Consider the following 25470-nt stretch of genomic DNA (forward strand, 5'->3'; position numbering starts at 1 on the left):
ACCATTACCCAGACGGTATGCCCAGTCGCCTCCAAGCGTGGAACTGTGGTTGTTGATTGTAAGATGAAGTGTAGTTAGTGTTGTGCTTTTCGCCAAACCATAAGCCAGACGGAGTGCCCAGTGGTCTCCAAACTTGGAACTGTGGTTGTTGATTGTAAGATGAAGTGTAGTTAATGTTGTGCTTTTTTGCCAAACCATAAGCCAGATCATGTGCTCAGTCGTCTCCAAGTGTGGAAATGTGGTTGTTGATTGTAAGATGAGGTGTATTTAGTGTAATGATTTTTGCCAGACCATTACTCAGACCGTGTGCCCAGAAGTCTCCAAACCTGAAACTGTTGTTGTTGATTGTAAGATAAAGTGTAGTTAATGTTGTGCTTTCCGCCAAACCATTACCCAGACGGTATGCCCAGTCGCCTCCAAGCGTGGAACTGTGGTTGTTGATTGTAAGATGAAGTGTTGTTAATGTTTTGCTTATTGCTAAACATTTAGCCAGATCGTGTCTCCAGGACTCTGTAGCGGTTGAACTGTTCACGTTGACAGTGACAGTCGATTCCGGGGTTCCGACATCATTGTATGGTATGACTTCTAATTCTTTAACTTTTGGACGGAACTTTTCACTGTACATCGGCTTTATTTCGTTACTCTTAATTACGTACTTCGTGAAGTCTTTAAAAGATGTCACATCGGTTTGGTCTTTTCCCTCATGTTTCTCTACGTTTGCCACATGACAGGTAACGCTTGGGGGACAGATGTTCAAGGTTGATGGTTTATCTTGATCATCATTTCTTAACCCTGATATCATGATCCAAGATGTCACAAAATCTCTTTTAGAAAGAAAGAAAGAAAAAAAAAAGTTAAAGGATTATGACCATTGCTACCCCGTGCCTTTTTCCTACATCCTCACTCCTATGCAGTACATTTTACTTCTTGTATTTTGTTTGTTTGTTGTTGTTTTTGCGGGGGTGGGGGGGGGGGGGGGGCGGTGGGGGAGTTGCTATTTAACAATTATTGTCTGAGGTCGAGGTAAACAGTAAGGGCAATAACGGCCCTAAAATACCAATGTAGTTGAGTTGTTAGATACTGAATGCTTTTGTAAGACCGGCTGGTGGTCACGGGCAACGAGATCAGTGCGCCATGACCGAGAGCCAGATATTGCCCGATCTGACTCAGTCAATAAGTTTCCTTTCATGTGACCAATTCAAAACTGTTTATAGTTGATTCAGAAGGTATTATTGTAACAACAAGCCCTTTCAAGTCAGTTACGCGCCACAAAACTGTTTCAAATTGGATAACGCGAGGCCGTCTGTGTCTTTAGAGGGGCTGACTTTGGCTTTTTCCGGCCCAATCGCGTTAATGCGCACGGCCCTTATACGGGATTTTTCTCAATAGCTTGGCAGTGAAAGCGCGCTGTTCGGGTCATCGATTACAGAAAAATATGTTTTCCTGATTATTTATCCTGTTAAAAACAACCAAGTAGCCGCAGGACTTTTTCAAAAATCTTTTCACTTAGCTCCATTGGCTCAAACTATTTTACATTGAACAAAAATTGCTACCACCTGTTTCTCCTGTAAAGGATTACGATAGCAGTGTTCAATCATTATACCAAAATACGAAGCTGACTGACCTTGAGACGTGGTCAAAAATGGCGATGATAGGAGGCTTGTTTACGGTATCGTAAGTCCAGCAATAATGCATCACGGCATGTACCCAACCAGGACATTGGGAACCTTCATTCTGCGTCAGTGATTTTTTACCTGTCAAAATCTGTCGCAAAAATCAGGAACCAAATTGTCAACGAGTGATTAGCATAGGTAAACAAATGGTTACGGTTCAGCTAACCAATCAATATTCTACGGTGCCATTATTTTCGATGAGGTAGAAACTGTTCACTCACTCTAAGAAGAAAATTTGACGTTAAACGGTTTGGAATAAACTCACCATCGAAATCCACCTCTCTGCAAAATTTAGCTTTTTAGGAAGTACTAACGACTGATTTTGAACAAACCTAGACAAGAGCACAAACATGTAATGGCCTTAGAATGGCCAAATCGAGCCACTTTGCCATGCTGGTGTTTTTGTTTTTAGGACAGTTTAGGGTTTAGTTCCCTTACAGAACACATCTATTGTACTTAAATATCAAGGACTCCTGGAAGGCATACAAAAAATTGCATAGGAAAAAAGATTAAGACAAAGATCTAGGTGTTCCGCCCAATATAAATATAAATCAGTTGTTCGTGTGGTCGGTGGGATGAAGCAGCTAACCTCGCAGGTACGGACAACCCATTCAGATACCCATGCACTACCAATATAAAAACAAGGTTTTCACTGATTTTTTTCGTAGGATTCTTAATGGTGATTAAACGGGCACCACTCATTAATTTGTCTTGTTTAGACTGACTATAAATCTCTCCAAAGGCAAGAACCATGTCCAGATTAAATGGGTGCTAGTAGCCGACTCCCGGCCTCTGTATAACGTTGTGATAATTACTAGTGGTTCAGTTTTCTTTTAGTTGAAAAAAAAAAAAAAAAATCAGCCGGTAATTGCAGAGCCCAAATAGAATGCTTTATTAGGAACAATTATTCCAAACTGGTTTCTACTTCAATGCCTTGAACTGACCGGTTTGACCATTACTTTCTTGTAGTAAATCTCTGAAGAAAGTAAACTTACATAGGTAAGTGGATTTATAGATGGTTCCTCCGACTCTGATTTCTCTAATCCTGTGAAAGGAAACAAAATTATACAAATTAGGACTTGTATGAAGTTTCAATGATGACCACATGCTGTAACATCACTTCTTCCTTGGTAGTGAAAAACAGTTTTTATTGAGTGATGATATTTGCCGATATTGTGACATAATCAATTTTGAAAGACCGTGTTATTTCATTTTATCACTCCATAAGCTTCCTTACTAGGTTTCCAGGCTTCTCATTTGACCAGTCCTTTAAGGAGAAAGCAATTGGTTTAGATCTCAAAGGCAAAACAAAACTAAAGAGTACGAACAGCGGGGAGACTAAATTTTGGTAATGGTGTGTCTTTTAGATCTAAAGTGAGTTCCTGCCTTTTTCCAAATCTTGCCATTGGACCAAAGCCCTCTCTTCCCTAAAACATGATTACCAAATATCTACACGCTACTATAACTTTATAGGTTCTCAAAATCTATTCAAAACAGGAGTCAGACTGCCGTGCCTTTTCTGCGGTCTGGTACTTGAATACGATGCAGGCGTTGAAATAAATTTGCACCATAAAACTTAACCATTTTGTAGTACCTGCAGGGTCCTTCATTTCTGTTGGTCTTTCTGAAAATTTCAATAAGTTATTTCCACATCGCTGCCATTTCCAGCACTGTATTAACAGCTCACAATCCTCATCTTCAAACCAGGACTCAGGAGGCAAGACATCTCTACTGTCCGCAATCTTATAAAATGTAATGCACAATAATTAGAAATTTTCCTTGTTTTGCTGAAAAACAAATTTTAACTTGCTCTATCTCTGAGAGCAATGAAAAAACGGTGAAAGAGGTGAGGTAAAGCTTGAAGGGTGTCAACACAAAGCCACAACCTTTTCTCTATCTGTTAAGTGAGTGTAGGAATGAATAAACTTGAAAATATTAACGCCCGGTAAAGATAACCAGCGGAGAACGTTAACTTTCATCTCAAGTGATGGTTATGACAGGACTTTTTTCAGTGGCCTAAACGTATTTGGAAAGGTCACCGGCGTTTAACGGTGGAACATTTTTCCCCCACTTAAGATTACTTCTGATACCATAAGATTTCCTTCTTCACATGAAGACATGGAGAAACGTCGCTGTTAAGTACGCAACTTGAGTAGCTGTGGTACTTACATAAATGAATAAGATCTTCCTTGTCGGACAGAATAAACGAGTCAACACCCAAAGCTCAGAAGCATTGGAGTACAACTGTTCTGTAAAGCAGTCAGATGACTTCCATCCCACCGGTGGATCGCTGTCATTTAGTGTCGGAAAACCATCACCAACAACCAACCGATTGTACAACGATTCCATATCTGCGGATTTGAATGTAAAGGGAAGTTGAAAGCTTCTTTCAACGGCCTTGCAACGAGACTAAATTTTTAACCAGATCTATGCCATGCTAGAAATTACCTCACCAGCACTGAATCTTTTCGAGAAACGAAAGCACTCGTTATGATCTTTTAATTGTTGCAATGAATTAGTTATCAAGGTTACCTTTTTCTTGTTTTTGTTTTTTTGTTGTTGTTGTTGTTCTAAATTCTAAGCAATGGTACCAGTGTAGCTGGAATGCTAATACAATTGCATCGGCTGCTTTGTTGTACTAATTTAAGGACACGTTATATTAACACTGCTAACTGTTTTAGTTAACACTCGGGAGAGTTGCAAAAGGTTTTTAATTGATAGCTCTCACTTCGTACCTAGGGGAGGAGCGTTGCGTGACGAGACACAACGGCTGCAAGGGAGACTATTCGTACCCCTACCTGGTGAATTAGGGTGGAGCTGCTGAGTTTCCATAGTACTCAATTTGCGGTCACAGTTGTCTTTCACTAGACTGCTTTCCTCCATAACAGCTGGGTAGAGATGTAATTTACGAAAAGAGGTTGGTGGCTGGTGTGTTGTCCTTTCTCGTGAAGCCAAGAAAACGGCCAATCTTTCATTCACTGTGTTCAGATGATGGGGTATACCTTCGGTGTCAATGGTCAAGAGGACAGGAAATGCACGATGATGGAGACTTTCCAACTCTTGTAGAATATGCGCTTTCTCAATCTGGGAGAGGTTTGATTCACGCCTTACTCTAACATTTACTTCTTTTCTTCTAAACATTCCCTTTATGACAAAAGACATCCGCCCATGCATTAAATCTGTGATTGGGTCACTGAAAAGGAACTTTGCAATTGTCTGCTGTGAAGTTTGGTCCTTGGTAGCAAACTCGTATCCAGGCGAGTGTACTTGCTGTATACAGGTATCATCAAGACAGTTGTCCGACTCTTTCCTTATTTCTGTATAAAGGAAAAGGAAAACAATACTTGTCAGAAACAAATGAATACATGTGTTGAGAACTAGGTCTCAGTCTTCTTGTAGCTACCGGTAACCTGCTTGGTCTTCGACAACAGTCCCTTTCCTGCATCTTATTTCAGAAATTAACTAGTTGGGCAACTCATAATATATCCAAGTTCACTTGCAGATTTCTTCACAATATTGACGGAAAGAGAAAAAACGCAGAGGAAAACCCGAGAAGACACAAAGAAACAACAATAACTCTTTCATTACTAAAATTTATAACATGAATTAAGGCTGGAAGGCAGTCATGGATATTAGTTCAGCTACCTGAAAAATTTTTAAAGCCCTCTCTTTCGATCAGGAGCCACTAGAAAATATATTCCTGCTTACGTCAATACCTTGCCATTCAAATTCGTACTGTAATACTTTACATTGTTGTTAAAAAGAGTGAAATAATCAACATACACCAACGACTGTCTGAATCTTTATAACTGGCCTAAGAAATTACCACTGCCAAAACTGTTTAACTCTGCTAGCTCAGAATAGCTCAGGGAATAATGGCATGACACTTTAACCAATGCGTTTTTTTTTTTCTTTTTTACGAGCACTTTCCTGCGTTCTTCGTGTTCTTAAAAGTTCAGCGGTTAAAACACCCGACCGCTGTTCATAATGTCATGGGCTTGATTCTCGTAGAGGCTCAATTAGATGGACCGATGCATATAGACATCGAGAGTGAGTTGAGTTTACAAGGCTTAGATAGATCTCTCTGTGGTTGTGTCAAGTTTTCGACACTTTCAATCAAAGCAACAATTGCTATAAGCACGACGGGAACAAAGATGTCTTGTCTTCTTTAAAATTCTTTTCATAACAACAACAACAACAACTTTAAAATGACTTTTCTCCTTTTTTTGTTCTTCTAAGATTTGAACAACTTCTGCAAACAAGTGCCCAAAAATGGACCGCCCCACTACATAAGTATAAAAACTAATTTGTTTACCTTTAAAGTACGTTTCTGAAATACCATCTTCAGAATTGGACCTTGACTGTTCTAACGAATCGCTAGAAGATGTCTCAATATCCCCGAAGTAGTCTGTATCCGAGGCAACTTCATTCTTAACTTCACCGTTTTCTTCTTTAACATTGCAGCCTGTTTGTTTAGGAAACAATTAAGTCAAGAGTTTAAACTTACTACGAGCCTGAGCAAGATGCAGGAAACCAATAAATATAAATATCCAAATGGTCACCGCTCAGTTAAATATTGTTAAACCTATAATGAGTAAGAAGCCAATAACAACTGTTTAAAAAAAACACACACCATAGCGTATCCACAGGATCAGTAAAGTCCAGGGAGCACACATAACCGGCAGTATAGCTGAAAAATTGTGCTGGAGTTATATTTTGTAAGGGTTTGATGGATCAGGGTTATGTAATATCCAAAGACTGAAATTTTTACATTGGATCAATATTTGTGATTCCATTTAAAGGAGCTCTTCCAAAGAGTTCCATCAGCAGGAACTCCGTAAATGGAACGCAGCAAATTCAAGGTAATGTAGCTGCCTAAAATATTTTACGGAGACACTAGCACGTGTTACGAAGGAAACCTTGTCCTCTTATGTTACAGTTTTTGATAGAAATTTTAATTAAGGATGACAATATATTTCCAACAGGTGTACTGCTGTTTCTTGTGCAAAATAATTTGTTGTCATGGCAACAAGACCACCTAATAATGACAGACTTTTCGCAACATCATTTTCACCTTTTTCTTTACATTTAACAGTGAAATATTAATAATCTTTTTAACCTTAGGTTAAGTATTGGGTCATTAAAAGCGGGTTTTTTTTCGCTTGATTTGTTATTATTTTTGAATTAAAAGTAATTTCTCAAACAAGTTTCCCCAAAACAGGTAATTAAAATGTGGCATTTATATCTAGAATATCTGCAAATTTATAAGAAATTCTATCTATGAATTGTTAATTTTCCTATTTTTCGTCAAGCAGCTGATGTCATACTGACATTATAAAAAATCTGAAAAAGCCCTAAAAACTTCTAAGGCTTTTGTTATCAGCATGTTTATAAACGTACAACAAACAACATTAACTGCGTATCATCTAAGTCTAAATCACATGTCACTTTAAATATCAGAGTAAGAATACTTCTAAGGGAACAACTTTTTAAGGGGCCTTGATTTTGCCGGTTATAAAATCATCATTGAAATAGCAATGACCAAAGTAAAACAAAAAGATTGTACATTGCCTGGTGCTTACTTAGCCTGTAGTGCAGGTGTATTTTGTGGGTAAACAACCATTTAACCATTCATTACCATTCATGTTTTGAAGTAGCCATCATGAATTAGATAACAGGGTAGAGTTAGAGCAAGTAGAGAAAGTGGTAAAAAGACTGGGATTCGATGATGGTGGGTTTAGACTAAACCATCACATACAGCCCAATACTTACTAAGTTGCCTTTGGGCTGCTTCAGCAGCTGCAACAATTTCTGACCAATCAACTGTAAGGGAGCCTTCTGAGAGAAATGTCATCTCTTCAGAAAATCTGACATGTCAAAAAGAACGTTAAAGTAAGAACAGACATCAGGCTTTTAGCAATCCACTAATGGAAGTGTTCAGTTACAGTAAACGTGGTCTTAAAAAAACAAGAAAATTGCACATAAGTAAAGCTATTATGAGAGCAATTGAGAACTTTTGGAAGCAGTAAAGTCGACCCCTTTCGGTGGATATTTCAGACTTTGGTAGCATCAAAAATTCCCTCATAACTGATTAAATGTTGATCAAAGTGTGACTTCTCGTGGATTATGTCAACAGCCCTCATATTTTTACCTGCAACAATTGTTTAATAGATTGACTGCATGAAGACAGGGTCAACATTGTACACTTTTAATGGAACAATTGATTGTCTTCAATTAGAAACAAGAGAAACCCATTCAGGCCACAATGCTCACCAAATGAATGTTTATCACTTTGCCTGGATTTCTTTTAAATAGTACTTGACTGTGTTTCTACAAACCAAGGGGTGTTTTATCATACTGTGAAGTCTGAACTGAGACTGCACCCTTTGATCAAGTATGAATCTGTACGTGTATTGCATGCAATTGCTGAAAGCTAATAGAAATTAAAGAGACTTTTCTGGTTCTGAAATGATGAGAACTTGCAGTGTTTATCTGAGGAAGCTTAGGCAATTATAAAGACAAATTACAACTCTTTTGGTTTGCATAATCACAAGACATTCGATTACAGTATCCCATTGGTAACATAACTTGGTTGCTATGTGGTGCTAAGCTTTTTTTATTTTGTATCATTTATTCGTTCTTGTAATTAACCCAATAAAGCTTAAAAAAAAAAACAATAACAACATGAAAGACGTACCGAGTAGTTAATTCTTCGAGGTAATGTGCAGTCTCTTCATGACCATTATTCCTGGCGATAACCTCGGGCAATGGTGTCCTGTCCTTGTATGCACCAAAGACTACTCTTCCAGCTGACGTTGCGAATATCATTTCTATAAACTGCTGAGCACCAGTTTCTGCTGCTGTGTAAATTAAGAGCTGTAAAACTTGAAGAGCTTGAGACGATCCTAATAGAAACAGGCAAAATCCTATTATGAAGCTTTCCTTTAGACAAAACTAAACAAGACCAATTGATGTTCTTTTAAAAGTCGCTGTACATGAATAATTTCTCTACATTAACACACCTGAACAAACAGTAAAGTTGCATGGTTTGCAAAATTTACCTACCAATACTTCCAGAAGTCTTTGTGTCACTTCTTCTGTTTTTAGAGTTGCCACCTAAATAGCTTGTCCACTCCTTAAAAAGTCTCTGCCGTAGCTCTGGTTCCCGAACTACTTGTTGTGCAAACTCTTTCTCTACTTGTTGCCTAATTATCTCTACTTGCTTCTGCTTCTCTTTCTCTTCATCCACATACAAGATCTGTGTTTCTCCTAAATATTCACCATTCTGTGATTTAAGTATCACAGTCACCAAACCAGGCTGTGGTGAGGCTACAATTTTTAAAACAGAAAAAAATGATATGACTTTACAATGTAATTATCTCAAAAAGTGTGTGCTTACCGCCTATTTTTCTCTCTGGATTTCAAGATCTGCGTTTTGCATAGTCATAAAGCACACAAAAATACCTTTTTTTTATTAGTATAGGCACCATCCTTAAATACCTGGAATCTTCCTTCCAATCATGGAATCTTCCTTGAAGCGATTCACTTCAACAGTCTCTAAATCTTTAAATTCAGCAAACCCTGAATGAATTCCTCTGGGGAGTTTTGTCAAAAATGTAAACTTACACCACTTTCCACCCTAATATAAAAAAACAAAATTGTGTTTAAGGATGAGTATCAATTCTAAGCACAAGTCTGCATTCAAATTTCTAAGGGCACAAATAAAGAGCTTGTTAACATCAGGGAAAGTTGGACTCTATGGAATTAAAGATTGCAGAAATTTTGAAAAAAGTTCATTGCACCATTGGAGTTGGTAAAAGCATACAACGACTCAGTCCCCCTCAAAAAAATTATTTAGGAACCCCCCCCCCCCCCCTGCCCCCAGCTAATATTGGCAGATGTATACTAGAGAATGTCTTTTTCTTGGTTTTTAAATGTAGAGTCACTGTCTTCAGTGTGGGTTGGATGCAACAGTTGGAATTTGAAATTAATGTTCCATATTGCATTCACCTCCTTTAAAGGTTGTTTATTCCCTTGTGTCATCCATCCTGAGATACAAGTGGTGCCAGCTAGATTCTTTTGATTTTCTTAACCAGCCATATTTTGAGAATTCAAAGTACATGTAGAGCTCCCCTGTCTTGTAGTGACTATCAGTGTATTCTAACTATCTATGCATTCTGGGGGCAAGTTTGTCGTGGGCAATCATGTGTCACCAGCCACAGCCTGAGGGTCCTTTCTCAAGGAAGGAAGAGAGAGGATACTGGGTACAAGGTTGCTGAACACAATACCAGAGTCAAGTAATCCTCAGGGATTTATAATATTGATTTCTCAAAACATTTGCATTGAATTTATGACTTCACTATTTCCCCGGCTGGATTCATGGTATTTCTATAAACAAATGTTGCAACATAGTAGAGAAAATGTAACATGAAAACTGTCATAATCTATACTTAATTACGGTAGCTGGCACAGATTTCCATGATTTCCAGCACTTATACAGCTTTCATAGATCACTTAACAACCCCTTTTTATTAGTTGATACATGTACAACAATAATGGGATCAAGCAAATGCATAACCATTGGTGAACAAGTTATGGCCATTTTCTCAATGTAATAGGCTACCATAGCAACAGTATAACCTGTTAAAAACACATCCAATTTTACCTCTAAGTGGTTATAACTCTTAAACTAGCTCAGCAACCCTCATTTTTTATCATAGAACTGCATGTAATCAGTATGTTTTGATACAACTTTTCGCAGAGTTAAAAAAAAAAACTTCTAAGGAAGGGGTTCAGAGCCACCTTAAATTGTCGAAAATTTAATGTGGCTCTGAACCCCCCAACCTAAAATTTTTTTTAAACTTTGCAGAAAGTTGCATCCAAATACAGTATAGTAGCTGGCTTCAAAAAATGGGATGAGCTCACTTTTGAGTTATGACCACTTAAAGGTAAAATAAGGGGTGTTTTAAATAATATGTCATACTGTTGCTTTCGTAATTAATTGACCCATTATGTTGTGAAAATGACCATAACCTGTTTGCCAATGTTAAGGCATTTGCTTGATATCATTATTGCTGTATAAACTGATAAAAATGATAGTAGTGATCCATCAAAGTGTAAGTTCTAGAAACCAGTGCCAGCCACCTTAATTAACAAGCCAATAATAAATCCTGATCAACTTACTATGGACATTGACAAATGGAAGCACCCTTTTTATAATATGATTATCATTATTGATATTACCAGCAGAGGAACGCTGTCAGGAGTTATTTCCACATCAAACTTCACATTGCTATGAATAAAGGGATCCTGGGACAAGTCTGCTTGATTTTCTTAGAAATTGAAATATACAGTGTAAGTGAGAAGTAAAAGTTTTGGCAATTATTACCAAACTGTTCTTAACTTGGTGGTCAGCCAGGCCATAAATGCAGACACATTAACATTAGGATAAAAGGCAAGCTAAATTTATCTTATCAACAAATAATTTAGCCATCTATCTACCGCAGTTCTGGGTTTAGCCATTTTTAATTTACTTTTATTACAGACCACGTACAACACACTTGTTTTAGAAACGTCATGGCTGCTGTACCTTAATTTGTGGTAGCAATTTTGTAGTGAAAAAATTGCTCTGCATCAAACACATGCATGGTCATGAATGACTGCAGTATTCTGCATCAAGCAAAAAGATTACTCATCTAGTCTTAAAACATGGAACATGCATGCAACTATGCATGCAAGGGTTTTCCCCAATAATTTGTGATAGCTAAAGCCATGCATCTACTGTAAGTGGGATCTCAAAATCTTCAATGTTAAACTCCCTAAGAAACACTTAATTTCAGATAATTTCACCAGGCAGTTCGTTGGTTCTACTTTCATGAGTCTTCAAGATTTTGGAATTTTAGAAACAGTTTAATTGAGGTTCACTGTGTTCAGAAAAAAATCCATATCCCCCCCCCCCCCCTTAAAGAAGGTTTTGCACTCCCCTCCCTCCAGGAAATTCCAGTTTAGCTTCATACTTATTTTTACTTTAAAGACCCTAGGATCGAGGAATTTCAAATAACCTTCCATGGGGTGATTTAAGGAAAGGGTATTTTCTCCTCAGAAAACAATATTTATTCCCTGTTTTAGTAGGCTTGCAGTAGTTTTTCTGGACTTTAAGGGTCGAAGGTTTGAAATTACAATCTCCCATAGTTGTTGCTTGGAAGCCAATGAAAAAATTAACTACATGTATGATCATATGTTGAAATGATGATGTAGTATGAAGGAGATTGAAGTTTACATGTATCTTCCATGTGAGATTGTAATTTCAAAACTTCCATCCTAAGAAATTCCACAGAAGTTTTCTAAATGATATATACTGAAGAAAAATATACTTCACAGAAGCCATGATTACACACCAGCTGGAACTTAACAAAAAATAGAGAATGTACACACAGACGTCGAAATTTTGCATTAGAAGAGCTAGGGGGATTACTGGCGACGTTCTATTTTATGGTAGACCGTGACATCGCATCATGACATACATGTAATACAAACCATTGCATCATGCATGCAGTAACGCTTTCGTGTGTGGGGCTTCAGTTTCTGTTGCACACAAAGGAAATAAATTAAAGATTCGGCAACAAAAGGGAGAATTTTAAATAACGCTACAGTCCAGCGATTTTAACCCTTAATGGGTTCTTGTTTTTATGAATTCACTCTTTATGAACTTGAAATTTTTGAGATAGTTACCTTCTAACCATGACCAATCAAGATCACTTCCTGATATTCCACTTGTGGTTAAAAAATCAGCAGAGAAACTGCCCTCCTGAGAACTGCCAATACTATCATGATCAGATACCTGTTAAATGAGATCAGCGAAGATTAATCACTGCAAATAAATTTTTGTCCTAAATGATCAAAACTTTTATTAAAGTTTCAAGTTTTTTCAAAAATCCAATAAGATGAAAGAAGCAAAAGAGACTGGTTAGCAAGAGTTAACCTAGGCAGGCCAGCAACTACTAATTATTGAAATCTAAGGTAAACCTTTGAAAATTTCACTGGGCTCCTGATATATTATTCTTCAGATATTTGTCAAGAGCTATAAAAACTGTTTCCCAAGTGACTTTAACCTTCGTTGAAATTTCATGTCGACGAATTTTTGTTTCTGTTTTTTTTTTTTATTCCGAATTCTGGATTCCAGTTTCCGGATTCCGGATTCCTTGTTTTAGGTAAACCCCTACATGCGTAGATTGTTGAGCAGTTCTTAGTGTGTCCCGAGAAATGGAAGCATGCCATTATCCTCCATCTTCATTATTTTATAATGTTAGCAATACTATATAAACATGATTTTAAAAGCATTTTTAAATACAATTAAAATTGCCATTATTTAATGATCCACTAACTTTCACTTTTGCTCCACACTTAATAATCATTATAATTAATAAAATTATCAAGAGGGATTTAACCTGTTCTAAATTACCTCAGCGATAGCATCATACAAATGGCCCTGTTCACCTTGTAGACACGTTTGATGCAAACTGTGTGTGCTTGAACACTGATAAATATCTGTCAGAAAGATTGTGCAAATAAATTTGCATCAGATAACTTCTACATTACATTTACAACTGCATGTATTTGGAAAAATCATGTATAGTAGACTTAAACTAGGAGCTTCATCCTTTTCTAAGGGCCAACAAAATACCCTTTATACTAAGAAAGGTTAACATCTGCCACAGTAAAGTGTACATTGTACTTTTTCTGTAACTGAAATAATTGATTGATCTGATTACTACATATATATACTATATTAGCTAGTACCTGCAGGATAATGGTTTTGAGTATCTGCAGTGGCAGCTGTTTGTACATGTGGCACCTACAATCATGGTGAAAGGATGACAAAAAAATTATACTGTAATTTATTAATTAATCGATTTATTTATTCGCAGGTTATTACAATTACAAATGCATTAACAACTACTTTTTATGGTTTGGTTTGAGCAAAACCAGTAAAATCATTTGTGGATCAGTAAACTCTTTTACGTAGCTCTTAAGAAAATGTTAATAACAATTTATTTTTATTAAAAGCCTTCAGGTAAAATCACATATAGGTCAAAAAATTATGGACCAAAAAACTGATGCTCAAGTTGGCTAAACGCAGTTTTACACAGGCTGTGTTAATTTCACTGTTGATGCATGGCAGCAGGAGCCACATAATTTTTTGGCTTAAGAAATACAATCCAGGTGGTCATTTATATGCTTCTAATTTAGCTGTTAAGTTACAAAAAGAGTAATTATTATTATTATTATTATTATTATTATTATTGATGAAAAACGATTTAGAGAAACATTTCAACAAGAAAATTAACGATAGTAAAACAATGAAAATATGAAGTCATCGAAACGTCATGCTGTTTCACTATCGTTAATTTTCTTGTTGAAATTATTATTATTATTATTATTATTATTATTATTATTATTATTATTATTATCATAGTAGACTGGCCGACCTTTTATCGACCAAGAAGGGAGAGAATTACGGTACTCCAATCTCATGGATTCGCGCCAGTCTCATTTGCCCTCCTGAGATCTGCGCTGCTTATATGCTTGAGAGACTCACGTTGTACGCGAAGAGCACCGCTGAAGATTGCAGATACTGACTTTGAAATCAATAAACAACTGGCTAGAATTTAGGATGAGAACGAATTTCTTAGGGTTTTTTTCCTTTCTTTTCTTAATTTTCGTAATTTTAGTTGTTTTCAATGACCGATATAATCCGCTTATATTTTCAAAAAGGGTTGTTTTTTCGTCATTGAGGACCGTATTTTAACTTCCGAACATATTTTTAGTGATGATGTGATCATATGATTTTTTATTACGAATGAGAATAACTATTGTAACTTGATGAGATTTGTTTTTCTTCCTTTTTCTTAAAAAAAAAATTGTGCTTGAAAATAGTCTCTTTTTTTTAATCGACAAGAATTGTAAATAGGTTTTAATAGCTCTGTTTTCTACTTTTAACTTGTAAATAACAATTTCCTTAGAATATTATTTTTAATAAAGGTACTATTAATTATTGACAAAATTATTATTATTATTATTATTATTATTATTATTATTATTATTCTTTAAGCCTTAGGAATTGCAAAGTTAAATTTTGTTCTTAAAATGATCATCTGTTGCATGTGAAAACTTTTACAGTATGTGCTCAGTATGTGAGAGACATAATTATCATATTATATTCAAGTTATAGAGACCAGTGTTCCACTCGATCTTTTTACATATATTATTCCCCTTGCGAGAAGACAGTTCATGCACTGTGCATGCCCAGTTAACTAAGAAATGAGACTAATGACAATAATGGGGAAGTCCATTTTTCTCTGGAAGTAATAAATATATAATAATATTACAATTGTATATTCCATGCACAGGAAACTTTATATAATCTAGAGCACAACATTGTGAAAACAAACAACAATTAAAGTTCTCCTTTGTCATTTTTTGAAAACACTGAAAACATAAGAGAATTGGTGCTACATGTATATTGTTGAAAGCAAATTTGCATACATAAAGAAAATTTCTTTCCAACCATGTTGCCATGGCAATGATGCAGAGTTCAATTGACCAAAACCTCTAAGTCCACACCCTAGTACACCTGGCCAATTTTGGCACCCTTGGAATATTGATCGCTTTGGAAATAATGCTGAATCAGGCAGTGGTATTTAAATTTGGATATGTCTTCAGCCACCTTTATACTCCAGAAATGAAATATCCCAAAAACTACGAAAAGGGAGCTAAGATGCTGGCTCAAATTTGTTTCTTCTTCTTGGGATCTCGGACAGGTAAATGTGTTTCCAAATTATCCAGCTTTCGTTTAATACAAATTTGATTGCAAAGAGGCGAACAAGTCGAACGTTCAAAGCTATTTTGCTGAGTGTGTTCAAATTGTTTCGCGAAAAAGTTGCCTCCCTTGTCAATATTTATATATAGTATAGTGAGCAGAGCTCAGATCCGCTCGCGCACAACTCAGTACACGACATTAGTGCTGTCGCGTAAATTGTATGCAATTGAACACTGTAGAAAACCACAAGAAACGAACAAGGTAAGTCGATAATTTATTAATTTTTTTCTTTTTCACAACTTTTGTGCACTCCCTGTGGTATAACGTTATGATTACTAGTGGTTCAGTTTTTTTTAAGTTGAAAAAAAAAAAAAAAAATCAGCCGATAATTGCAGAGCCCAAATAAAATGCCTTATTAGGAACAATTATTCCAAACTGGTTTATACTTCAATGCCTTGAACTGACCGGTTTGACCATTACATTCTTGTAGTAAAACTCTGAAGAAAGTAAACTTACATAGGTAAGTGGATTTATAGATGGTTCCTCCAACTCTGATTTCTTTAATCCTGGGAAAGGAAACAAAATTCTACAAATTAAGACTTGTATGAAGTTTCAATGATGACCACATGCTGTAGCATAACTTCTTCGTTGGTGATGAAAAACAGTTTTCATTGAGTGATGATATTTGCCAATATTGTGACATAATCAATTTTGAAAGACCGTGTTATTTCATTTTATCACTCCATAAGCTTCTAACTTGGTTTCCAGGCTGCTCATTCGACCAGTTCTTTAAGGAGAAAGCAAATTGGTTTAGATCCCAAAGGCAAAACAAAACTAACGAATAAGAACAGCTGGGAGACTAAATTTTGGTAAGGGTGTGTCTTTCAGATCTTAAGCGAGTTCCTGCCTTTTTCCAAATCTTGCCATAGGACCAGAGCTCTCGTCTCCCTAAAGCTTGATTACCAAATATCTACACGCTACTATAACTTTATAGGTTCTCAAAATCTATTCAAAACAGTAGTCAGACTGCCGTGTCTTTTCTGCGGTCTGGTACTTGAATACGGTGCAGGTGTTCAAATAAATTTGCACCATAATAGAACTTAACCATTTTGTAGTACCTGCAGGTTCCTTTTCTGAAAATTTCATTAAATTATTTCCACATCGCTGCCATTTCCAGCACTGTATCAACAGCTCACAATCTTCATCTTCAAACCAGGACTCAGGAGGCAAGACATCTCTACTGTCCGCAATCTTATAAAATGTAATGCACAATAATTAGATATTTCCTTGTTTTGCTTAAAAACAAATTTTAACTTGCTCTATCTCTGAGAGGAATGAAACAAAGGTGAAAGTGGTGAGGCAAAGCTTGAAGGATGTCAACACAAAGCCACAACATTTTCTCTATCCTTGAAAATATTAACGCCTGGTAAAGAGAACCAGCGGAGACCGTTAACTTTCATCTCAAGTGGTGGTAATGACAGGACCTTTTTTCAGTGGCCTAAACGTATTTGGAAAGGTCGCCGGCGTTTAACAGTGGAAAATGTTTTCGTCACTTTACTTCTGATACGATAAGATTTCTTTCTCCACGTGAAGACATCGAGAAACGTCGCTGTTAAGTACGCAACTTGAGTAGCTGTGGTACTTACATAAATAAATAAGATCTTCCTTGTCGGACGGAATAAACAAGTCAACACCCAAAGCTCAGAACCATTGGAGTAATACTGTTCTGTACAGCAATCGGATGACTTCCATCCCACCGGTGGATCGCTGTCATTTGGTGTTGGAAAACCATTATCAACAACCAACTGATTGTACAACGACTCCACATCTGCGAATTTGAAAGTGAAGGGAAGTTAAAAGCTTCTTTCAACGGCCTTGCAACGAGACTGATTTTTTAACCAGATCTATGCTCATGCTAGAAATTACCTCACCATTACACCCACTCGTTATGATTTTTTAATTGTTGCAATGAATTAGTTATCAAAGTTACCTTTTTCTTGCTTTTGTTTTTGTTGCTGTTCTAAATTCTAAGCAATGGTAGCAATGTAGCTGGAATGCTAATACAATTGCGTTTGCCGCTTTGTCGTACTAATTTAAGGACACGTTATATTAACACTGCTTACTGTTGTAGTTAACACTCGGGAGAGTTGCAAAAGGTTTTTAATTGATAGCTCTCACTTCGTACCTAGGGCAGGAACGTTGCGTGACGAGACACAGAACGGCTGCGAGGGAGACTATTCGTATCCCTACCTGGTGAATTAGGGTGAAGCTGCTGAGTTTCCACAGTACTCGATTTGCGGTCACAGATGTCTTTTACTAGACTGCTTTCCACCATAACAGCTGGGTAGAGATGTAATTTACGAAAAGAGATTGGTGGCTGGTGTGTTGTCCTTTCTCGTGAAGCCAAGAAACCGGCCAATCTTTCATTCACTGTGTTCAGATGACGAGGTATGCTTTCGTTGGCAATAGTCAAGAGGACAGGAAATGCACGATGATGGAGACTTGCCAACTCTTTTAGAATATGCGCTTTCTCGATCTGGAAGAGGCTTGATTCACGCCTTACTCTAACATTTACTTCTTTTCTTCTAAACATTTCCTTTATGACAAAGGACATCCGCCCATGCATTAAATCTGTGATTGGGTCACTGAAAAGGAACTTTGAAATTGTGCGCTGTGAAGTTTGGTCCTTGGTAACAGACTCGTATCCAGGCGAGTGCACTTGCTGTATACAAGTGTCATCCAGATACTTGTCTGACTCTTTCCTTATTTCTGTATGAAGGAAAACGAAAACAATACGTGTCAGAAACAAATGAATATACATGTGTTGAGAACTAAGCAGGTTACCGGTAGCTACAAAGACCTGGTCTTCGACAACGGTCCCTTTTCTGTATTTTATTTCAGAAATTAACTAAAATTAGAATAAAATCAGTTTCAAGTTTGGTTGGGCTACTCATGATAAATCCAAGTTCACTTGTAGAGTCTTCGCAATATTGAAGGAAAGAGGAAAAACTGAGAAAGACCCAAAGAAACTACAAAAATGCCTTCAAAATTTATAAAATGAATTAAGGCTGGAAGGTAGTCATGGATGTTTGTTCAGTTACCAGTATGCAGTAACAAATGAAAGTATTTAAAGCCCGGTCTTCCAATCAGGATCTACCAATAAATATATTGCTGCTTATGTCATTACCTTTCCAGTCAAATTCTTACTTTAATGCTTTGTATTTTTATTAAAAGCGATTGTAGTTAAGAAGAATGAGACAATCAACATAAACCAGCGACTGTCTGAGTCATTACAACTGGCTGAGAAAAAATTATTGCCATTGCCAAAACTGTTTAACTCTGGCGGCTCAAGGGATAATGGTATGACACTTAACTAATAGGTTTTTTTAACGAGCACTTTTCTGCGTTCTCCTCTTTCTTAGTAATTCAGTGGTTAAAGCATACGACTGCTGTTCATAAGGTCATGGGCTTGATTTTCGTCGGGGACTCAATCAAGACGTTTTCCTTGTCACAACGTCGTGACATTATGAATATCATACCTTTCTTGCGACTAAAAGTTTTCTTTCACTGAATATTTAATTACAAATTTCAGCCCCTTTAGGTAGAAGTACTGTTCGCCATCAGTACCACTCACAATATACCCTTTTAGTTTGGATATTAAATTTTTCAGATCTTCCATCAAAACATAAGTGGCTAAATTTAATCACCCGATGTAAATTTCCTTGCCGTGTACATCAGGAGTGAGTTGCCTAAAACTTAATTTTTTGGTGTAGCTGCAAGTACTTGTACTTAGGCTGAACACTTGATGTCGGCACTTACGCCCGATTTCAAATTTTTTGCAACTCTCCCAGGGCCACTGGGGTATAAGGCCTTGGATAGCTTTAATCTCTCCGCGGTTGTGTCAAGTTTTCAACAATTGCTATAAGCATGACGCCAACAAAGGTGTCTTGTATTCTCAAAAATTCCCTCAACAACAACAACAACAACTTTAAAATGCTCTTTTTTCCTCTTTTTGTCCTTCTATAGCCTTCGAAGTAAACGTTTCCGTGAGGTTTTTTGCTTTCCGTATTTTGGATGCGCGCGAAATCCGTTTTTTCGCTTTCGTCTGAATTTCCACGCGGTCCAACAGCGAAAAACGCACAAACGGAAACGCTTGCTGCGCAGGCTAGTTCTTCTACGACTTCAACAATTTCACCAGGTAAGTGTCCAGAAATGGGACTCCCTACTAACAATTAAGATACCCGTGTAAGAATTAAATTAATTACCTTTCAAGAATGTTTCTGAAATGCCTTCTTCAGAATCGGACCTTGGTAGCTCTGACGAGCCACTAGAAGCTGACTCAATATCCCCAAAGTAGTCTGTATCAGTGGTAACTTCATTCTTAACTTCACCGTTTTCTTCTTTGACATTGTGACCTGTTTATGTAGGAAATCATTAAATCAAGAGATGAAGTATACTGGAATGCCACCTTGGTTTTGCTCCACTAAAAAAACTATAAATACCCAAATGCTTACTGCTCAATTAAATTTTGTTATGCCACAATGAGTACTAAGTCAGTAATAACTGTTCACCAAGAAGAAAACCACACACAATCATGTACCCACAGGATCAATAAAATTCAGGAGTAAACACAACCGTTAACATATCTAGAAAAACAAAACTTTTTATGCGAAAATTAGTTTTGTTTGCATATGAATGAAAACTAATTTTCATAACAAAAACTTTGCACCTAACCTCGCTTTCATAATGAGGTTCAAAGCAACTCGGAAATGGTCTATTGGATAACAGGGCAGAGTTAGAACCAGTAAACAAAGTGGTAACGTGTCTAGGAATCCAAGATGGTGGCTGAAAACATAACAGATTAACCCACCACCTGCAGGCCAGTACTCACTGAGTTCCCTTTGGGCTGCCTCGGCAGCTCCAACAAGTTCTGACCAGTCAATTGTCTGGGACCCTTCCGAACAAATTGTTGTCTCCTTAGAAAATCTGTCAAGAAAACAATTAGCATAAATACGATAAGACTTCAGGCTTTTAACCATGCAGTGAAAAGTGTGAATAGTTAAAAGACCCCTGTCACAAGTTGACATATACCCAATGCTGCTCACTCTCAGAGACTTACTCTTGGTCTCTGTATTTTCGTGAGCTGCCAAAAGGATTTGCTGCACTTGATGATTTGGGGGTCAAATGATGTTACACAACCCAGAAACTATACCATGTTTCACTCTGTGAAGGGTGAAAACATCACCCAATGGTAAAAACACAGTGTTGGCATTGACAAAATCAGTGCTTGTTAACCTGTCACATTAACTATTTTCTCTAACATGTCTCCACAAAAAATTGCTTCAGTCAGGATGTCACTTGAAAGCTAAGAGAATGTAGGTGCATTTCTATCTGATGGTTTAATTAAGGAAATAAGTGATTATGGTTGTCCAAATACAGTGGAACTATTTAAACGGATGTCAGACTTGATTATCTTCAATTTCCTAGTAATTAACTGATCTTAAACAGAACGTCTTTCATCCTTTTGGACTATAATGTTTAACAATTATCATCATTGAAATTGCAAACACTGTTCTCAAAAATATATTTGCAAGAATTCAGAAAAACAGGGCACTGCAGTAAATACCATTTACGCAATAATTAGGTCTTTTGTTTTCTGAGACATCCATCAGTGGGAAACGTGATAAATTCTAAGTTAGTGGTTTTTCTATATTGAACTACACCCAAAATATACCTTGATGATACTACTTCCAGGTAATGTGCTGTCTCTTCATGACCATTATTCCTTGCAATAACCTCTGGTAATGGTGAAATGTCCTTGTAGGAATCAAAGACCACTTTTCCAGCAGATGTTTGGAATATCATTTCTATAAATGGTTGGGCACCAGTTTCCGCTGCTGTATAAACTAAGAGCTGAAGCACTTGAAGTGGCCGAGTAGATGCTAGCAGGAGTAGTAAGTAGACTGTTACGCTAATTTTTGAGCGAAAAGTTTGGATATCAAATTTCTCACTGGTATTGATGGTTTACCGCACTGACATGAGAGTATAAGAGATAATGAAAAACAAGAACAAAAAATCGATCAACACACCCCAAGTGTTTTGGTTTTTTTTTTGTTTTTTTTTTGCTAAGAATTTGACAGCTCCCATGGATTGTGCTGGTTCATGAAAAGTTTGTTTGATTGGAAACTCTAAAACCCACTCCCACGCTTCTGGAAATTTCAATTCAACTTCATACTTTCCCTTAAAGACTTTGACTATTGGGAACCCCCGTTCACTTCAGTATTTCCACGGAACTTCCTTGAAGGAAGTCTGGATATTTTCTGAAACCACACATGTTCACTGTGACTGCAGGTTGCTCTTAAATGTCCCTTCCTCTGGTAGTAAATTGTGTTTTTCTTATAATGGCCCTTCTTGCCTGTGAACAATTAAAGAGCTGATTGGAAGTTTCACAAACATAACTTACCAAAATTTCCACAATTTTGGGTAGTGGTAGCAGTATTAGTTGTACCAGTTCCACTAGTGCTGCTGGTTGTGCTGTCTATGTTGCGAGCCAACCCTTCAAAAACACTCTTCTGTAGCTTTGGAGTACTGACAACTTGTTTTACAATCTCTTTGTCCTTATCAAAATACAGTATGTTAGTCTCCCCCAAAATTACATTAAATGGCCGCGACTTCACGGTGACTTTAACCCAACCAGTCTCTGGTGAAGCTGCAGTTAGAACACAATAAATTTAAGTTAATAAAATTCATTTAAAAAAATCTGTGATTCCAGTTACAAGCTGACCAACCTTTTCTGTCTGACCCAAAACGTTTCATTACAAGCAGACCATGTCTAAAATTGGTCTCGCTATCTTTTTTTTTTTTTTTTTTTATGGTAGCTTCAAATCTGCACATAAATTTATTCATTAAACTCTGCTCTTTCCTAGAAGGGATCTATTGTTCTGATTGTCTTCAACTAAAACGGCACAATCAAAATCTATTATCGGCGCGTATATCACGAGGGAGGGGACCCCTTCATCCCTCTTGATTTAAACCTGGATTAAATTCTGCTCTCGCCTAGAAGGAATGTTTTTGTCACCATTGTGGCGGCCGTATTGTTAACATGTTTTAGACTCAGCTATGCCGTTTTCAAAAAGAAAATTAACCATTTTGAAGCGGTAAATCGAAAGAATAACTTCTAAGAAGCACTCGATAGTTAAAGTGCCCCTAACCCTTCAATTTGTTTTCTTTTGGTAGAATTCCATATCTTTCAAGAACTCATTTTCGAAAAATTTCTTGAGAAATATTGAATCCTTTTTTTTTACGAGCGCTAGAAGTGAAGACAGTCTTGTCGACATTTTCACCTATCGTTCGCATTAGTCCCCCACTCGGCCAAATGTGTCCAAATATGGAGCGTGACGTAAAATGTGTGGTTTTTGGATGCAGCAACTCTCGAAATGTAAAGAAAGGAATAAGCATGCATAAGATTCCTCTGAATCCTTCTGGTGTCCTTTTCTTACGTCACAGCTAAGAAAGTGTCAAAAATCGGACGCTTCTCATTGGCTCGTTCCTAATGAGCCCACGAGACAAAAATTTGTCCAGCGGGGCTTAAAGCACGAAAAAAATTAAAAATTTCAGTAACTTTTAGCGCTCGTAAAAAAAAAAAAGGATTCAATATTTCTAAAAAAATTTGTTTGAAAATGAGTTCTTCACAGATATGGAAATCTACTAAAAGAAAACAAATTGAAGGGTTAGGGGCACTTTAAAACGGTGGAAATTGGAGAGTTCCTGGCGAAGGAATCATGCTTTGTTTGAAAGTTGTAGAGCCACGATGCGAGGAGAAGAGGTCATCGATAAGCTAAAACACACATCACATCACTTTGTCGAATTGATGCTTAAATGTTACTGGAAATTCACTTCACAAAAAGATGAAAGGTTTGATTGTCAATTTTTCTACTACCTACTACTACTACTAGATGGTGAAGCTGGAGTCTTGTCAGAGCCTTGATGTGTCTGCGATAAAGAGTGGTCCACTCGATGGAGTAGAGCAGGCAAGGGATAACCGATCTGAATAAACCTTCACTTTGGTTTTAGTGCTGATGTCGTGACAACTCCAAAGTCTCCTGTGTAGCGCACCAGAGGCCTTCGTGGTGGACTGGATTCTCCTTTCTACTTCCAAATCTACAGAGTTGGTGTTTGTGACGATGCTACTCAGCTAAGTAAAAGACTTGGTTGTCTTCAATGGCTCATCATGGACAATAATGGTCTCTGGCAATTCAGTGGACGTTGGAGGAGGCTGGTAGAGCAGCTCGGTCTTGGATATGTTGATCTTTAGACCAAACATATCACCTGCAAAGGAGAAACGGTCTACAATCTGCTGCATATCAACTGCATTGCTGGCCACAAGGGCGGAATCATAGCATAGAGCAGCTCTGTGTGTGTGTGTGTGGGCGCGAAGCCGGGCAAGGTTGAACAGTTTGCCATCTGTCCTTGTGCGGAGGAACACGCCCTTGTTGAGTCCTTCGTTCATAGAATCCAGCACAGCTGTGAGGTAGAGCAAAAAAAGAGTTGGGGCCAGTACGCACTCTTGCTTCACGCCATGGTTGACCACAAAGGCATCACTGGGTTCGCCGCCAACTGAGACTTGTGCCTTCATTCCATAGTGGAACTGCTTGATGATGTTAATAAGCTTGTCAGGGAACCATAGGTTTGAAGGATCTTCCAGAGGGTTGTACGGTCGGCGGTGTCAAATGCCTTTGAGAAGTCAACAAAAACAACATACAATGGCTTGTGCTGCTCTTGGAGCTGCCACAGAGTGAAGATCATATGTCAGCAGTAGAACAGCCAGCCCGGAATCCACAGACATTCAGGGAGAACTTCTACCGAAATAATTTTCAGTCTGTTCAAGACAATCTTGGCAAGGACTTTGCCAGCTATGGCCAATAGTACCTTTCATAAACTATAATACCTTTCATAAACTATTTATTGGTACAAGGCAAATTGATTTTTCAAGCGAAGCTTATATTTCAGAACATTTGAGACTGATCAATCTTGTGTTAAAGTGCATTTACAAATTGAACGTTGAACACTTCCAGTCTTATTTGTGGCAATTGACACAATTTATTGCTAGTGTCTGATTTCTCTTCAAAAACCACAGGGCAGTCCTTTGGGTGTAATAAGCACAGAGACTTTCCAACTATTATAAAGGAATAAAAGAATTTTTTTATTACAGTCAACCTACGCCACACATGACCAGTATTTCCAAGAATGAAATGGACATTTGATATCCTCCAGTTGTAATGTCTGGCATTTGAATGGAATGTTAAATATTTCATTGGAAATCCATCTCAAAAAAGGCATAAACTGAAAAAAAAAAATCAAAAATACTCGAGAAGAATTCTTGTTATTTTTGAAATACTTAATGCTGCGATGTCAAAAAAATTCATGCCTTGTACCTTCAATAGACTAGGGAAATTTCTACAAGAACTCTGAAATCTCGATGCAATGTTCAAAACTGACATGTAAATTCCAGAACTCTGTTCAAATTTCAAAAATACCGGTCACACATGATGTAGATTGTCTGTAACAAAAATAGACATACATGGAATTAATTCTCCAACCAAAGAGTCCATCCTTGTGACCCTGCGCAGGTCAACAGTCCCTAAATCCTCAAACACAGCAAACCCTTCTTCAACCTTAGGAGGCAGCTTTTGCACAAAGTTAAACCGGCAATAATCTCCACCCTGGTTACAAAAGAAAGAAAAAACAGTTAGTTATCAATCTGAAAAAACAATTTGTACAAAAAAAGGTCAAAATTATATGAAATAATTTGGGTTCATAGGATGACAGTTACTATTAATATTATTCTGTAAAGGTGTAAAATGGAGGCAGTTGCTACATAGCTGGAACTTTAGTTTCAAATTCCTACAAAGGCTGACCATAACAGAGTTTATTTGAGGTTCCATCTACTCACTCAAATGAGATAAATAAATATGTACC

The 25470-nt window shown here is 37.2% G+C and overlaps 2 protein-coding genes across 2 annotated transcripts in view; both read right to left on the bottom strand.

The window, feature by feature from the left end:
* LOC146462703 (uncharacterized) overlaps window positions 1-25470 on the bottom strand; it is a 100316-nt gene that overhangs the window by 56051 nt on the left and 18795 nt on the right. The gene's annotated exons all lie outside the window — the stretch shown is intronic.
* Window positions 200-25436, bottom strand: LOC146462709 (uncharacterized). The gene is made up of 26 exons (XM_085085313.1): window positions 25410-25436; window positions 25073-25214; window positions 23821-24015; window positions 21956-22201; window positions 21227-21434; window positions 20363-20478; window positions 19758-19907; window positions 17743-18261; window positions 17139-17320; window positions 16611-16743; window positions 15958-16058; window positions 13473-13527; window positions 13135-13220; window positions 12405-12513; window positions 10917-11005; window positions 9174-9312; window positions 8739-9002; window positions 8371-8578; window positions 7446-7540; window positions 5989-6138; window positions 4472-4990; window positions 3843-4024; window positions 3268-3415; window positions 2669-2718; window positions 1625-1764; window positions 200-824 (listed from the first exon to the last, which is right to left on the bottom strand). The coding sequence occupies exons 1-26, from the start codon at window positions 25434-25436 to the stop codon at window positions 215-217; spliced, it is 4863 nt and encodes a 1620-aa protein (XP_084941439.1). The 3' UTR covers window positions 200-214.

The sequence above is a fragment of the Pavona decussata genome, unplaced genomic scaffold (assembly GCF_977016875.1).
Source record: "Pavona decussata unplaced genomic scaffold, jaPavDecu1.1 SCAFFOLD_186, whole genome shotgun sequence".
Classification (NCBI taxonomy): Eukaryota; Metazoa; Cnidaria; class Anthozoa; order Scleractinia; family Agariciidae; genus Pavona; species Pavona decussata.